General features: G+C 50.2%; 1 protein-coding gene across 1 annotated transcript in view; it reads left to right on the top strand.

Moving 5' to 3' along the window:
* LOC142245540 (hydroxyacylglutathione hydrolase-like protein) overlaps window positions 1–17634 on the top strand; it is a 20183-nt gene extending 2549 nt beyond the window's left edge. Inside the window, exons 2-9 of the mRNA XM_075318320.1 lie at window positions 6988–7103; window positions 9403–9467; window positions 9573–9690; window positions 9785–9893; window positions 10110–10213; window positions 11725–11826; window positions 12117–12196; window positions 15400–17634. Coding sequence (XP_075174435.1) covers window positions 6988–7103; window positions 9403–9467; window positions 9573–9690; window positions 9785–9893; window positions 10110–10213; window positions 11725–11826; window positions 12117–12196; window positions 15400–15568 — 863 coding nt within the window. The 3' untranslated portion in view covers window positions 15569–17634. The remainder of the gene's footprint in view (window positions 1–6987; window positions 7104–9402; window positions 9468–9572; window positions 9691–9784; window positions 9894–10109; window positions 10214–11724; window positions 11827–12116; window positions 12197–15399) is intronic.
* The last annotated feature ends 295 nt before the right edge of the window (window positions 17635–17929 follow it).

A 17929-nucleotide genomic window follows, 5' to 3' on the forward strand; every position in this document is an offset into this window, starting at 1 on the left:
CGCTCATCACTAGTTACCAGTACTGAGCACCCGAGCATGGTAGTGCCCGCTCATCACTCGTTACCAGTACTGAGCACCTGAGCATGGTAGTGCCCACTCATCACTCGTTACCAGTACTGAGCACCCGAGCATGGTAGTGCCCGCTCATCACTCGTTACCAGTACTGAGCACCTGAGCATGGTAGTGCCCGCTCATCACTAGTTACCAGTACTGAGCACCCGAGCATGGTAGTGCCCGCTCATCACTCGTTACCAGTACTGAGCACCTGAGCATGGTAGTGCCCGCTCATCACTAGTTACGAGTACAGAGCACCCGAGCATGGTAGTGCCCGCTCATCACTAGTTACCAGTACTGAGCACCCGAGCATGGTAGTGCCCGCTCATCACTAGTTACCAGTACTGAGCACCCGAGCATGGTAGTGCCCGCTCATCACTAGTTACCAGTACTGAGCACCCGAGCATGGTAGTGCCCGCTCATCACTCGTTACCAGTACTGAGCACCTGAGCATGGTAGTGCCCGCTCATCACTAGTTACCAGTACTGAGCACCCGAGCATGGTAGTGCCCGCTCATCACTAGTTACGAGTACTGAGCACCTGAGCATGGTAGTGCCCGCTCATCACTAGTTACGAGTACTGAGCACCCGAGCATGGTAGTGCCCGCTCATCACTAGTTACCAGTACTGAGCACCCGAGCATGGTAGTGCCCGCTCATCACTAGTTACCAGTACTGAGCACCCGAGCATGGTAGTGCCCGCTCATCACTAGTTACGAGTACAGAGCACCTGAGCATGGTAGTGCCCGCTCATCACTAGTTACCAGTACTGAGCACCTGAGCATGGTAGTGCCCGCTCATCACTAGTTACCAGTACAGAGCACCCGAGCATGATAGTGCCCGCTCATCACTAGTTACCAGTACTGAGCCCCCGAGCATGGTAGTGCCCGCTCATCACTAGTTACCAGTACTGAGCCCCCGAGCATGATAGTGCCCGCTCATCACTAGTTACCAGTACTGAGCCCCCGAGCATGGTAGTGCCCGCTCATCACTAGTTACGAGTACAGAGCACCCGAGCATGGTAGTGCCCGCTCATCACTAGTTACCAGTACTGAGCACCCGAGCATGATAGTGCCCACTCATCACTAGTTACGAGTACTGAGCACCCGAGCATGGTAGTGCCCGCTCATCACTAGTTACCAGTACTGAGCCCCCGAGCATGGTAGTGCCCGCTCATCACTAGTTACGAGTACAGAGCACCCGAGCATGGTAGTGCCCGCTCATCACTAGTTACCAGTACTGAGCACCCGAGCATGATAGTGCCCACTCATCACTAGTTACGAGTACTGAGCACCCGAGCATGGTAGTGCCCGCTCATCACTAGTTACCAGTACTGAGCACCCGAGCATGATAGTGCCCGCTCATCACTAGTTACCAGTACTGAGCACCCGAGCATGATAGTGCCCGCTCATCACTAGTTACCAGTACTGAGCCCCCGAGCATGGTAGTGCCCGCTCATCACTAGTTACGAGTACAGAGCACCCGAGCATGGTAGTGCCCGCTCATCACTAGTTACCAGTACTGAGCACCCGAGCATGATAGTGCCCGCTCATCACTAGTTACGAGTACAGAGCACCCGAGCATGGTAGTGCCCGCTCATCACTAGTTACGAGTACAGAGCACCCGAGCATGGTAGTGCCCGCTCATCACTAGTTACCAGTACTGAGCACCCGAGCATGGTAGTGCCCGCTCATCACTAGTTACGAGTACAGAGCACCTGAGCATGGTAGTGCCCGCTCATCACTAGTTACCAGTACTGAGCACCTGAGCATGGTAGTGCCCGCTCATCACTAGTTACCAGTACAGAGCACCCGAGCATGGTAGTGCCCGCTCATCACTAGTTACCAGTACTGAGCACCCGAGCATGGTAGTGCCCGCTCATCACTAGTTACCAGTACTGAGCACCCGAGCATGGTAGTGCCCGCTCATCACTAGTTACCAGTACTGAGCACCTGAGCATGGTAGTGCCCGCTCATCACTAGTTACCAGTACTGAGCACCCGAGCATGGTAGTGCCCGCTCATCACTAGTTACCAGTACTGAGCACCTGAGCATGGTAGTGCCCGCTCATCACTAGTTACGAGTACTGAGCACCCGAGCATGGTAGTGCCCGCTCATCACTAGTTACCAGTACTGAGCACCCGAGCATGGTAGTGCCCGCTCATCACTAGTTACCAGTACTGAGCTCCCGAGCATGGTAGTGCCCGCTCATCACTAGTTACCAGTACTGAACACCCGAGCATGGTAGTGCCCGCTCATCACTAGTTACCAGTACTGAGCCCCTGAGCATGGTAGTGCCCGCTCATCACTAGTTACCAGTACTGAGCACCCGAGCATGGTAGTGCCCGCTCATCACTAGTTACCAGTACTGAGCACCTGAGCATGGTAGTGCCCGCTCATCACTAGTTACCAGTACTGAGCCCCCGAGCATGATAGTGCCCGCTCATCACTAGTTACCAGTACGGAGCACCTGAGCATGGTAGTGCCCGCTCATCACTAGTTACCAGTACTGAGCCCCCGAGCATGATAGTGCCCGCTCATCACTAGTTACCAGTACTGAGCCCCCGAGCATGGTAGTGCCCGCTCATCACTAGTTACCAGTACTGAGCCCCCGAGCATGATAGTGCCCGCTCATCACTAGTTACGAGTACTGAGCACCTGAGCATGGTAGTGCCCGCTCATCACTAGTTACCAGTACTGAGCACCCGAGCATGGTAGTGCCCGCTCATCACTAGTTACCAGTACTGAGCTCCCGAGCATGGTAGTGCCCGCTCATCACTAGTTACCAGTACTGAACACCCGAGCATGGTAGTGCCCGCTCATCACTAGTTACCAGTACTGAGCCCCTGAGCATGGTAGTGCCCGCTCATCACTAGTTACCAGTACTGAGCACCCGAGCATGGTAGTGCCCGCTCATCACTAGTTACCAGTACTGAGCACCTGAGCATGGTAGTGCCCGCTCATCACTAGTTACCAGTACTGAGCCCCCGAGCATGATAGTGCCCGCTCATCACTAGTTACCAGTACGGAGCACCTGAGCATGGTAGTGCCCGCTCATCACTAGTTACCAGTACTGAGCCCCCGAGCATGATAGTGCCCGCTCATCACTAGTTACCAGTACTGAGCCCCCGAGCATGGTAGTGCCCGCTCATCACTAGTTACCAGTACTGAGCCCCCGAGCATGATAGTGCCCGCTCATCACTAGTTACCAGTACTGAGCCCCCGAGCATGGTAGTGCCCGCTCATCACTAGTTACGAGTACAGAGCACCCGAGCATGGTAGTGCCCGCTCATCACTAGTTACCAGTACTGAGCACCCGAGCATGATAGTGCCCACTCATCACTAGTTACGAGTACTGAGCACCCGAGCATGGTAGTGCCCGCTCATCACTAGTTACCAGTACTGAGCACCCGAGCATGATAGTGCCCGCTCATCACTAGTTACCAGTACTGAGCACCCGAGCATGATAGTGCCCGCTCATCACTAGTTACCAGTACTGAGCCCCCGAGCATGGTAGTGCCCGCTCATCACTAGTTACGAGTACAGAGCACCCGAGCATGGTAGTGCCCGCTCATCACTAGTTACCAGTACTGAGCACCCGAGCATGATAGTGCCCGCTCATCACTAGTTACGAGTACAGAGCACCCGAGCATGGTAGTGCCCGCTCATCACTAGTTACGAGTACAGAGCACCCGAGCATGGTAGTGCCCGCTCATCACTAGTTACGAGTACAGAGCACCCGAGCATGGTAGTGCCCGCTCATCACTAGTTACCAGTACTGAGCCCCTGAGCATGGTAGTGCCCGCTCATCACTAGTTACCAGTACTGAGCACCTGAGCATGGTAGTGCCCGCTCATCACTAGTTACGAGTACTGAGCACCTGAGCATGGTAGTGCCCGCTCATCACTAGTTACCAGTACTGAGCACCTGAGCATGGTAGTGCCCGCTCATCACTAGTTACGAGTACTGAGCACCCGAGCATGGTAGTGCCCACTCATCACTCGTTACCAGTACTGAGCACCCGAGCATGGTAGTGCCCGCTCATCACTAGTTACCAGTACTGAGCACCCGAGCATGGTAGTGCCCGCTCATCACTAGTTACGAGTACCGAGCACCTGAGCATGGTAGTGCCCGCTCATCACTAGTTACGAGTACTGAGCACCCGAGCATGGTAGTGCCCGCTCATCACTAGTTACCAGTACTGAGCACCCGAGCATGGTAGTGCCCGCTCATCACTAGTTACGAGTACTGAGCACCCGAGCATGGTAGTGCCCGCTCATCACTAGTTACCAGTACTGAGCACCCGAGCATGGTAGTGCCCGCTCATCACTAGTTACTAGTACTGAGCACCCGAGCATGGTAGTGCCCGCTCATCACTAGTTACTAGTACTGAGCAGCAGAGCATGGTAGTGCCCGCTCATCACTAGTTACCAGTACTGAGCACCCGAGCATGGTAGTGCCCGCTCATCACTAGTTACCAGTACTGAACACCTGAGCATGGTAGTGCCCGCTCATCACTAGTTATGAGTACTGAGCAACCGAGCATGGTAGTGCCCGCTCATCACTAGTTACGAGTACTGAACACCCGAGCATGGTAGTGCCCACTCATCACTAGTTACCAGTACTGAGCACCCGAGCATGGTAGTGTCCGCTCATCACTAGTTACCAGTACTGAGCACCCGAGCATGGTAGTGCCCGCTCATCACTAGTTACCAGTACTGAGCACCCGAGCATGGTAGTGTCCGCTCATCACTAGTTACCAGTACTGAGCACCCGAGCATGGTAGTGCCCGCTCATCACTAGTTAACAGTACTGAGCACCTGAGCATGGTAGTGCCCGCTCATCACTAGTTACGAGTACTGAACACCCGAGCATGGTAGTGCCTGCTCATCACTAGTTACCAGTACTGAACACCCGAGCATGGTAGTGCCTGCTCATCACTAGTTACCAGTACTGAGCACCCGAGCATGGTAGTGCCCGCTCATCACTAGTTATGAGTACTGAGCACCCGAGCATGGTAGTGCCCGCTCATCACTAGTTACGAGTACTGAGCACCCGAGCATGGTAGTGCCCGCTCATCACTAGTTACAAGTACTGAGCACCCGAGCATGGTAGTGCCCGCTCATCACTAGTTACCAGTACTGAGCACCCGAGCATGGTAGTGCCCGCTCATCACTAGTTACCAGTACTGAGCACCTGAGCATGGTAGTGTCCGCTCATCACTAGTTACGAGTACTGAACACCCGAGCATGGTAGTGCCTGCTCATCACTAGTTACCAGTACTGAGCACCCGAGCATGGTAGTGCCCGCTCATCACTAGTTATGAGTACTGAGCACCCGAGCATGGTAGTGCCCGCTCATCACTAGTTACCAGACCCGAGCATGGTAGTGCCCGCTCATCACTAGTTACCAGTACAGAGCACCCGAGCATGGTAGTGCTCGCTCATCACTAGTTACCAGTACTGAGCACCCGAGCATGGTAGTGCCCGCTCATCACTAGTTACCAGTACAGAGCACCCGAGCATGGTAGTGCCCACTCATCACTAGTTACCAGTACTGAGCACCCGAGCATGGTAGTGCCCGCTCATCACTAGTTACCAGTACTGAGCACCCGAGCATGGTAGTGCCCGCTCATCACTAGTTACCAGTACTGAGCACCCGAGCATGGTAGTGCCCGCTCATCACTAGTTACCAGTACTGAGCACCCGAGCATGGTAGTGTCCGCTCATCACTAGTTACCAGTACTGAGCACCCGAGCATGGTAGTGCCCGCTCATCACTAGTTACCAGTACTGAGCACCTGAGCATGGTAGTGTCCGCTCATCACTAGTTACGAGTACTGAACACCCGAGCATGGTAGTGCCTGCTCATCACTAGTTACCAGTACTGAGCACCTGAGCATGGTAGTGTCCGCTCATCACTAGTTACCAGTACAGAGCACCCGAGCATGGTAGTGCCTGCTCATCACTAGTTACCAGTACTGAGCACCTGAGCATGGTAGTGCCCACTCATCACTAGTTACCAGTACTGAGCACCCGAGCATGGTAGTGCTCGCTCATCACTAGTTACGAGTACTGAGCACCCGAGCATGGTAGTGCCCGCTCATCACTAGTTACCAGTACTGAGCACCTGAGCATGGTAGTGCCCACTCATCACTAGTTACTAGTACTGAGCCCCCGAGCATGGTAGTGCCCACTCATCACTAGTTACTAGTACTGAGCCCCCGAGCATGGTAGTGCCCGCTCATCACTAGTTACCAGTACTGAGCACCTGAGCATGTTAGTGCCCGCTCATCACTAGTTACCAGTACTGAGCACCCGAGCATGGTAGTGCCCGCTCATCACTAGTTACCAGTACTGAGCACCCGAGCATGGTAGTGCCCACTCATCACTAGTTACCAGTACTGAGCACCCGAGCATGGTAGTGCCCGCTCATCATTAGTTACGAGTACTGAGCACCCGAGCATGGTAGTGCCCACTCATCACTAGTTACGAGTACTGAGCATCCGAGCATGGTAGTGCCCGCTCATCACTAGTTACGAGTACTGAGCATCCGAGCATGGTAGTGCCCGCTCATCACTAGTTACGAGTACCGAGCACCGGAACATGGTAGTCCCGCTCATCACTAGTTACGAGTACTGAACACCCGAGCATGGTAGTGCCCGCTCATCACTAGTTACGAGTACTGAACACCCGAGCATGGTAGTGCCCGCTCATCACTAGTTACGAGTACAGAGCACTAGTATTTGGTTTGTATTGATCCTAATGCTGCAGATATTGGGTCTGTTTGGTCCCTTTTTTCAGATGTCACTGATGACACTTCCTGAAAAGTTTCCTCATTTGATGTATCGCTTTATCTGGTAAAAAGCAACACATTCCTGCCGCATCACAATACTGGAAAACATGGTGATATGTGTCTTATTTCTCCATCCATACAGGTGGATTGGCCATGAAGGTGAAGGTGATCTCGGTATTGGATGATAACTATATGTATCTTGTTATAGAGGAACATACAAGAGACGCCATTGTGGTCGATGCATCTGTTGCTAAAAAAGTAAGAAAAACTTAAAATATGCAGGGCCTAAATCAGGAGAAATAGGACTTTGTCGTCCTTTGCAACCAATCAGAGGGCATGTTTAATTTCTCCATTGCTGTTCATTAAATTAAAGATGAGCTCTGATTGGCTGGCAAGAGCCCATAGTTACCAATCAGAGGCTGTGTTTCATTTTTCCATTGCTATTCTATCGCTTTTCACAGAATGGAAGGTGTGCTCTGATTGGTTACTATGAACCCTTAGCAACCAATCAAAGGCGGTGTTTCATTTTTCCACTTGTGTTCACAGAATGAAAGAAGAGCTGTGATTCCTTACTGTGAGCTCTTGCCAACCAATCAGAGTTCACCTTTCTGTCTGTGGACAGCGATGGAAAAATGAAACCCAGCCGCTGATTTGTTACTATGTGCTCATAGAAACCAATCAGAGGCTGTGTTTTATTTTTCCATTTCTGTTCACAGAATGAAAGGTGAGCTCTGATTGGTTGCTAAAAGCTTTTGTGGCGCCCTGGACTAGCCAGGTCGTCACAGGTACTGCAACAACACACCCCACACCCCGAGATAGGCACACCAGTCACACACAAATCCTTGTTGCCTCCCTCCAGGGGCTGATGTCCACACCAGGTGGGGTGGGGCCAGGCGGTTGGCCCCACCCACTGAGGAGTTCACAGTCCTGGAGGCGGGAAAGGAAGGGAGTTCAGTTAGGGAGAGTGAAGGAGAAGGAGTAGGAGAGGAGCAGACTGACCGTGTCCGGGTACGTGGCCCGGGCACCAAGAGCAAGGTTGGCAGACGGCGGTGGCCGTCTACAGGAGAGGCCGATTGATGTGGAACCGTAGGACCGGGGGAGGGCGGTGGCCCGCCGGTACCGAACCGGGGAGCAAAGAGAAGCCAGCACAAACCGGCAGGGCCTACGGACGCCGACCAGGCTTTGGAGTCGCCGTTAAACCGGTCAAATCCGTTAGCGACCGGAACCTCCGGGGTTTCCTAGCAACAAAGACCCGACTGAAGGCAACCGTCCAAACCGAGAAAGGGAAATACAACTACCGCCACAGTTAGAATTCCCAGGGCCAGAGCCTGCGGGCAAAAGGGGCTCCTCCGGCCCATATCCAAGCTGGGGAGCGGGTTACCGGTGGGAAGCCATCGGGACCGAAGATACACAACAGGTGCAGGGAAAGGCAGCCACCACCAACCTACAGGGAGTAACCACAGCAGCTGGCTGCGGGACCCGTCCATCCAGCCGTTTGTTTTACCGGAGACTCTGTATCCATTCTTGGCTGAGTGAGTACTACCGTGCCATCCGGCACCGCACTGCCCCCGCGACCCTGCACCTCGCCAACCCTGCCTCCCCGACATCCTCACCGGGCCCCAGGACCACCAAATCCCCCTACCCACGGAGGGGAAAGAAACATCTCGGCTGCTCCCTGTCATCGCTCCCGGGATCCCCGTCCAGAGCAGTGGTGGTGCCCCAACCTCACCACAACCCGTGGGTGGCGTCACGGACCGATTCCCCAAACCCCAAAACCACCCCTTTCACTGCACGGGCGAGGAGCGCCGCTCGAGTCCCCGGATCAGGCCCACCGCTCGAGCCACCGAGCAGCAGCAGCGCGGGACCCGGGCGCCAGCGATAGCACAGCGGCGGCGGCCTCCTCCCCGCCCGTGACACTTATAGTAATCAATCAGAGCACACTTTTCTCAGTGTGTGTATATTATTCAGGGGGCACGTTGCGGCGGCCATTTTGGTTGTCATTTCCCTCCTATAATCCCCCCCACACAAATATTTACACTGTGTCTGTATATATACTATGTATATATACTGTGTGTGTATGTGTATATAATATATATGTGTGGGTGTGTGTGTGTGAGTGATCAGGGGGCATCTTATTTGAAGGGTTATTCCCATCTCCAAGATGCCATTTCAATATGTAGTAGGTGTAATAATAATATTAGCAAATACCACCTCCAATTAGGGATGTAGTATAGTCCTCCTGATTATCCATGTTGTTTACCTCATGTTTGGGGCATTCCAGGACCTTAGATATCCATGGCTATGACCACAATCAATTAACTGTGACTATATGAGTGGTCATAACTATGGATACCTAAGCTGCAATACCCTTAACATGAGGTAAACATGGCTAATCAGGAGAACTATACTACATCTCTAATTGGAGGTATTTGATAATATTGTTATTACACCTGCTACATTTTGGGATAGGATCTTGGAGATGGAAATACCCCTTTAAGGACGTGTCTGCATGGTGGGAGGCGCTCAGGGTGATAATAACGTCTTGCTTTACCTGCAGCTTCTGGACATTGTGCAGAAAGAGAAAGCAAACCTGAAGGCCATCCTGAGCACCCACCACCATCTGTGAGTATCATCCGGGTCGGAGAGGATCCCACCAATAGACCTCCCCCCCCTCCCCAGATATAGCATCAAACCCGCTTCTGTCACCTTGATTTTTTTTCATTAAAGGGATCATTCCCGGGGAAATACGGAACTCGTAAAGCAGTTTCCCGATCTGCCGGTGTATGGCACAGACGAGCGAATCGGAGGATTAACGCACAGGGTCGTTCACAACCAAATCTTAAAGGTAATGATCGGACTGATACATTGTAACGAAACTGCAGCAGGACGAGTCCAGGACACGATCTCAGCCTCTGAATGTGAATGAAATGTCTCCACAGTTCGGGGGCATAAATGTGAAATGTCTTTTCACCCCGTGTCACACGTCAGGTCACGTCTGCTTCTACATGTGGGAGGACGGATGTCTGGACGCCCCGGCCCTGTTTTCAGGTGATTTGGTTATTGGATGTACAGTGGTCAGACTGCTGCAAAACTACAACTCCCAGCATACAGTCAGCCACGGTGGAGTGCTAGTTGTCTAATAATCATGTCCTGTGTCCTGGAAAGTCCCTGAATTAGACTGTGCACAAATATTCACAGAGTGACCTGTATTTATTTATTTATTTATTTATTTTATTTATTTATTTCCTAATTTCCTTCCACCAGGGGATACCTTGTTCGTCGGAGGCTGTGGACAGTTCTTTGAAGGGACTGCTGAGCAAATGTACAAAAACTTGTTAGAAACTTTAAGTTCACTGCCCCCTGAGACGGTACGTCACATCCAGGGACTCAGGTTATGTAATGTATGTACACAGTGACTGCACCAGCAGAATAGTGAGTGCAGCTCTGGGGTATAATACAGGATATAACTCAGGATCAGTAATGTATGTACACAGTGACTGCACCAGCAGAATAGTGAGTGCAGCTCTGGAGTATAATACGGGAGGTAACTCAGGATCAGTAATGTAATGTATGTACACAGTGACTGCACCAGCAGAATAGTGAGTGCAGCTCTGGAGTATAATACAGGATGTAACTCAGGATCAGTAATGTAATGTATGTACACAGTGACTGCACCAGCAGAATAGTGAGTGCAGCTCTGGAGTATAATGCAGGAGGTAACCGAGGATCAGTAATGTAATGTATGTGCACAGTGAATGCACCAGCAGAATAGTGAGTGCAACTCTGGAGTATAATACAGCATATATAACTCAGGATCACTAATGTATATACACAGTGACTTCACCAGCAGAATAGTGAGTGCAGCTCTGGAGCATAATACAGGATGTAACTCAGGATCAGTAATGTAATGTATGTACACAGTGACTGCACTAGCAGAATAGGGAGTGCAGCTCTGGAGTATAATACAGCATATATAACTCAGGATCAGTAATGTATATACACAGTGACTTCACCAGCAGAATAGTGAGTGCAGCTCTGGAGTATAATACAGGAGGTAACTCAGGATCAGTACAGGATAAGTAATGTAATGTATGTACACAGTGACTGCACCAGCAGAATAGTGAGTACAGCTCTGGAGTATAATACAGGATGTAACTCAGGATCAGTACAGGATCAGTAATGTATGTACACAGTGACTGCACCAGCAGAATAGTGAGTGCAGCTCTGGAGTATAATTCGGGAGGTAACTCAGGATCAGTAATGTATGTACACAATGACTGCATTAGCAGAATAGTGAGTTCAGCTCTGGAGTATAATATAGGATGTAACTCAGGATCAGTACAGGATCAGTAATGTAATGTATGTACACAGTGACTGCACCAGCAGAATAGTGAGTGCAGCTCTGGAGGATAATACAGGAGGTAACTCAGGATCAGTAATGTAATGTGCGTACACAGTGACTGCACCAGCAGAATAGTGAGTGCAGCTCTGGAGTATAATACAGGAGGTAACTCAGGATCAGTAATGTAATGTATGTACACAGTGACTGCACCAGCAGAATAGTGAGTGCAGCTCTGGAGGATAATACAGGAGGTAACTCAGGATCAGTAATGTAATGTATGTACACAGTGACTGCACCAGCAGAATAGTGAGTGCAGCTCTTTAGTATAATACAGGAGGTAACTCAGGATCAGTAATGTAATGTATGTACACGATGACTGCACCAGCAGAATAGTGAGTGCAGCTCTGGAGTGACCCATCATAGGAACATTATATTATCTTGATAGCAACTTAACTCAGACATGTCACTCCTCTAAAGGTTGGTATTCCTGGAATGTCTTTGAAATAACGGAGAATATTCTTTTTTCTTGCTTTGTAGAAAGTGTTTTGTGGACATGAATACACCGTTCGGAACCTGAAATTTGCTCTAAAGGTGGAACCAGAAAATGAACATGTGAAGGAGAAACTGGCCTGGGCCAAGGTGTGACAGTGACTATGGGTGTTATCCACAATGTTCTGTAAGAGACCTTCGTCGGCGAATCACAACCAAATGAACTTAAAGGGGATGTCGGAGATCAGAAAAAATAACCGCGCACATTGTTGTCTCTGGGCAGTGTTTTGTATTGAAGTAATGCTATGCCGTTCTTTGCTTCTATTTAATTCTATAAATTGACACATTTGCTCATCAGGGACCGCAAAATCTGGGTGACTATATCTTTAAAAACTGATTTGTTTTACTTCCATGTACTCTTTTTTTTTTTTTTTTTCCAGGCTCGCGATGATGACGACATTCCCACCGTCCCCTCCAGCCTTGAGGAAGAATTTCTGTACAACCCCTTCATGAGAGTGAGGTGAGCAGAGCGGGTCATCATCCCCTGCTCTCAAGAGACCCTAGAAAATCTGCGGGAGGGGAAGAAGTTCTAAAAATGGGCATACTGTCACCATATAGGGGAACTGTTGAACGAACAAACAAAAACCCCCCAAAAACCTTCAACTTAATCATGTTAATCCTTCATTCAGCCACTAGGGGGAGCTCACTGCCTATTCTTATAGAGTTCGATAATGGTTCTAGACATGTCTTTGTCGTGAGCTCCCTCTAGTGGTGATGGTTGGAAAATACAGATTTATCATACAAATCTGCAGGCCCGATTAATTTGAAGGCCCTGTCACACACACAGATAAATCTGCGGCAGATCTGTGGTTGCAGTGAAATTGTGGACAATCAGTGGCAGGTTTGTGGCTGTGTACAAATGGAACAATATGTCCATTATTTCACTGCAACCACAGATCTGCCAAAGATTTATCTCTGCGTGTGACGGGGCCTTAAGACTGGTGTAGTGCAGGCCAATCCCAATGATGGGGGTGGTGGAGTAAGGCAAACCTAAGAGGCGCATGCCACTTAATTAATTAGGTTCACCTTAAAAATTATGTAGAATATTGAAACAGCCTTTTCAGAGGGGGAAGGGGGGCTGGATGTTATACATCGGGGGTAGGTGTGAGGGGTTGGAGGTTATACACCGGAAAGGTGAGGAGTTGGATTGGATGTTATACACCAAGGGGGGGGGGGTTCTTGGGAGGGATCTGAGGTTATACATTGGGGGCATTGGGGCCGAATGTTATACATTGTGGGGGAGGGGTTGGATGGTATACACTTGTGGGGGAGGGGTTGGATGGTATACACTTGTGGGGGAGGGGTTGGATGGTATACACTTGTGGGGGAGGGGTTGGATGGTATGCACTTGGGGTGGGGGAGGAGTTGGATGGTGTACAGTTGTGGGGGTTGGTGGAGGAGGTGGATGGTATTCACTTGGGGTGGGGGAGGAGTTGGATGGTATACACTTGTGGGGGTGGGGGAGGGGGTTGGATGGTATACACTTGGGGTGGGGGAGGGGTTGGATGGTATATACTTGGGGTGGGGGAGGGGTTGGATGGTATACACTTGGAGAGGGTGGGGGAGCGGTTGGATGGTATACACTGGGGAAGCGGTTGGATGGTATACACTGGGGAGGGTGGGGGAGCGGTTGGATGGTATACACTGGGGAAGCGATTGGATGGTATACACTGGGGAAGCGGTTGGATGGTATACACTGGGGAGGGTGGGGGATCGGTTGGATGGTATACACTGGGGAAGCGATTGGATGGTATACACTGGGGAAGCGGTTGGATGGTATACACTGGGGAGGGTGGGGGATCGGTTGGATGGTATACACTGGGGAGGGTGGGGGAGCGGTTGGATGGTATACACTTGGGGGGGTGAGGGAGCGGTTGGATGGTATACACTTGGGGGGGGGGGGGGTTGGATGGTATACACTTGGGGGGGGAGAAGTTGGATGGTATACACTTGTGGGGGTTGGGGGAAGAGGTGGATGGTATTCACTTGGGGTGGGGGAGGAGTTGGATGGTATACACTTGTGGGGGAGGGGGTTGGATGGTATACACTTGGGGTGGGGGAGGGGTTGGATGGTATATACTTGGGGTGGGGGAGGGGTTGGATGGTATACACTTGTGGGGGTGGGGAAGGGGGTTGGATGGTATACACTTGGGGTGGGGGAGGGGTTGGATGGTATATACTTGGGGTGGGGGAGGGGTTGGATGGTATACACTTGGAGAGGGTGGGGGAGCGGTTGGATGGTATACACTGGGGAAGCGGTTGGATGGTATACACTGGGGAGGGTGGGGGATCGGTTGGATGGTATACACTGGGGAAGCGATTGGATGGTATACACTGGGGAAGCGGTTGGATGGTATACACTGGGGAGGGTGGGGGATCGGTTGGATGGTATACACTGGGGAGGGTGGGGGAGCGGTTGGATGGTATACACTTGGGGGGGTGAGGGAGCGGTTGGATGGTATACACTTGGGGGGGGGTTGGATGGTATACACTTGGGGGGGGGAGAAGTTGGATGGTATACACTTGTGGGGGTTGGGGGAAGAGGTGGATGGTATTCACTTGGGGTGGGGGAGGAGTTGGATGGTATACACTTGTGGGGGTGGGGGAGGGGGTTGGATGGTATACACTTGGGGTGGGGGAGGGGTTGGATGGTATATACTTGGGGTGGGGGAGGGGTTGGATGGTATACACTTGTGGGGGTGGGGAAGGGGGTTGGATGGTATACACTTGGGGTGGGGGAGGGGTTGGATGGTATATACTTGGGGTGGGGGAGGGGTTGGATGGTATACACTTGTGGGGGTGGGGGAGGGGGTTGGATGGTATACACTTGTGGGGGTGGGGGAGGGGGGTTGGATGTTATACACTTGGGGGGGGGTTGGATGGGGTGGGGGAGGGGGGTTGGATGTTATACACTTGGGGGGGGGGGGGTTGGATGGTATACACTTGGGGGGGAGAAGTTGGATGGTATACACTTGTGGGGGTTGGGGGAAGAGGTGGATGGTATTCACTTGGGTTGGGGGAGGAGTTGGATGGTATACACTTGTGGGGGTGGGGGAGGGGGTTGGATGGTATACACTTGGGGTGGGGGAGGGGTTGGATGGTATATACTTGGGGTGGGGGAGGGGTTGGATGGTATACACTTGTGGGGGTGGGGAAGGGGGTTGGATGGTATACACTTGGGGTGGGGGAGGGGTTGGATGGTATATACTTGGGGTGGGGGAGGGGTTGGATGGTATACACTTGTGGGGGTGGGGGAGGGGGTTGAATGGTATACACTTGTGGGGGTGGGGGAGGGGGGTTGGATGTTATACACTTGGGGTGGGGGAGGGGTTGGATGGTATATACTTGGGGTGGGGGAGGGGTTGGATGGTATACACTTGGAGAGGGTGGGGGAGCGGTTGGATGGTATACACTGGGGAAGCGGTTGGATGGTATACACTGGGGAGGGTGGGGAGCGGTTGGATGGTATACACTGGGGAGGGTGGGGGAGCGGTTGGATGGTATACACTTGGGGGGGGAGGGGTTGGATGGTATACACTTGGGGGGGGGGGAGCGGTTGGATGGTATACACTGGAGGAGGCATAGCTGAATGAAGAACCTGAATTCAGTGATTTATCACCCAATACTTTTCTCCATATAGTGTATATGACTTTTTATTTTCAGGGAAGCATCTGTACAGAAGTTCACAGGGAAGACCGATCCGGTTGATGTCATGAGAGTTTTACGGAAAGAAAGGGATGACTTTAAAAAGCCAAGAGATCGACTGCCGATCCCGGCCCTCCTGGCCTATCAGATGGGTCTGCTGGACCTGTCAGCGGCAGATGAGAAATAGACTTTACATAAAAGTGTTGTGTCCAGAGACAGAAACAGATGTCATTTCCATCTCAAAGCCTTGTGTAATGTAGAGGTAAGAATGAGAGAATAGCATGTGTCCAGGCAAGGAGCCAGCTACATGGGTTTACATAGGACTGCAGGTAAACCGATCACGTTGCTACATCACACACTACATCATTTAATGACAATTTCAGCTCGGCTGCATCTATAATAGGGACAAACATGGGAATTCTTATCGGAGACTTCATTATCTAGAAATGTCTGAGAACTAGTGGCCAAATAATGCAAAAATGGTGCCCGTTCCCCCTTCCTACAACAAATGGGGGTTTTCTCAGGGAAGAATGTCCATGACCTAATGGTCTCATTGTGGAGGTTGGGTCCGGAAACGAGTGACGCATTATCAGACGTTCCGGATTATAGAGTGCCAAAAACAAGTCTCACTTTTTAACTATATTCTTCTGACCCTGCCAAAAAGTGAGCTTGAAGAGTCTACCTTGATAATGAATATAATGGTTATTTTCACAATTAAAACATTTACTTTTCTGTCATCGCTTTGTGAATTGAGATAAATGGAAAAAATGATTTGCAGTCATGAAATTAATGTGAAGTACCTGTAGCTACCACTAGGGGGTGCTCACTGTATAGACCTTCTTTCTTTTTTTTTTTTTTTATATGTATTAATATACAGTGGTGACTGCCGGTATTGCAACATGATATATTTTACAGCAATGACTTTGTAGAGGATTTGGAGCAGTGTGTCAGACAGAGAACTGACAACTATGAGTTTATATTATTAAATGCATCAGTATGTGAAGTACCTGTAGGCACCACTAGGAGGAGCTCACTGTGTAACATTGATTTTTATATATTAACTAGCTGTAGTACCCAGCGTTGCCCGGGATCGTAACTGTCTGTGTGTCTCTGTCTGTGTCTTTCTTTGTCTGACTGTGTCTGTGTCTCTGTCTGTCTTTGTATCAGTCTGTCTCTGTCTGTCTGTCTCTTTCCCTGTCTGCCGCTTTCCTTGTCTGTCTCTATTTCTCTGTCTCTTTCCCCGTCTGTCTCTCACAGTCTGTGTCTCTTTCTCCATCTATCTTTGTCCATCTATCTTTGTCCATCTATCTTTGTCTGCCTCTCTGGCTGTCTCCTCTTTCCCTGCCCGTCTGTCTCTTTGCCCGTCTGTCTCTTTGCCCGTCTGTCCTTCTGTCTCTGTCTCTGTCTCTTTCTCTCTCTAGCCGTCTCCCCACAGACATCGTATTACCTGACACATAAGCTTCTTATACTAACAATGTCCTTTGTTCCTATAGCAACCAATCACAGCTGCTATTAAAACCAGTAGTTCCAGGCTCCATTTACTTTAATGGAGCATGTTTTTTGGAGAGTAACTGTAAAGCGTGGGGTTAAATTTAAATGTCAAATCATAGTTATGGCGTTCCCTGGGTCACATGAGGCGTCTGTGCAAAATTTCGTGTTTGTAAATGTGACGGTGTGGATTCCTTTAGCGGGGACACACACACACACACACACACACACACACTCCATACAGTACATACATACATACACACACCATCCATACAGTACATATACATACACACACACACACACACACACACCATCCATACAGTACATACACACACACCATCCATACAGTACATACACACACACACAATCCATACAGTACATACATACACACACCATCCATACAGTACATACACACACACCATCCATACAGTACATACACACACATACACACACACACGCACACACACACCATCCATACAGTACATACACACACTCAGCTTTATATATTAGATAGTCAGTGAGCTCCCTCTTGTGGTCCCTGCCAGTATTGCAGCATGGTATATTTTACAGCTATGACTTTGTAGAGGATTTGGAGCATTGTTTCAGACAGAGTACTGACAACTATGACTTTATACTATTAAATGCACCAGAATCTCAGAACTATTTAAGACTAGAATAGTTATTACAATGGTGCAAAGTGACACTTCCTGGAATGTAATATTTATTTTTTTTTACATTTTTCTGCTAAGTAATAAAAATTTGGCAACCAGATCATTCTTTACTTTTCCTAGATCTTGGACTGGACCGAATTTTTTTTTATATGGAGAGAAATAAACGTATTACTTTGCAGCTACTGATTATCAGACACATTAAGGCTATGTGCGCACTAGGCGTTTTTTCACGTTTTTTTTTGTGCGTTTTTGTCTGCAAAAAATGCACAAAAACACACCCGTGGAAAAAAACCGCAGCATTTCTACCGCGTTTTTTGTGCACTGCATTCAATGAGTGAAAAACGCAGAAATAATTGACATGCTGCGTTTTTGTGGTCACCACAAAAACG

The sequence above is a fragment of the Anomaloglossus baeobatrachus genome, chromosome 7, assembly GCF_048569485.1.
Source record: "Anomaloglossus baeobatrachus isolate aAnoBae1 chromosome 7, aAnoBae1.hap1, whole genome shotgun sequence".
Taxonomy (NCBI): Eukaryota; Metazoa; Chordata; class Amphibia; order Anura; family Aromobatidae; genus Anomaloglossus; species Anomaloglossus baeobatrachus.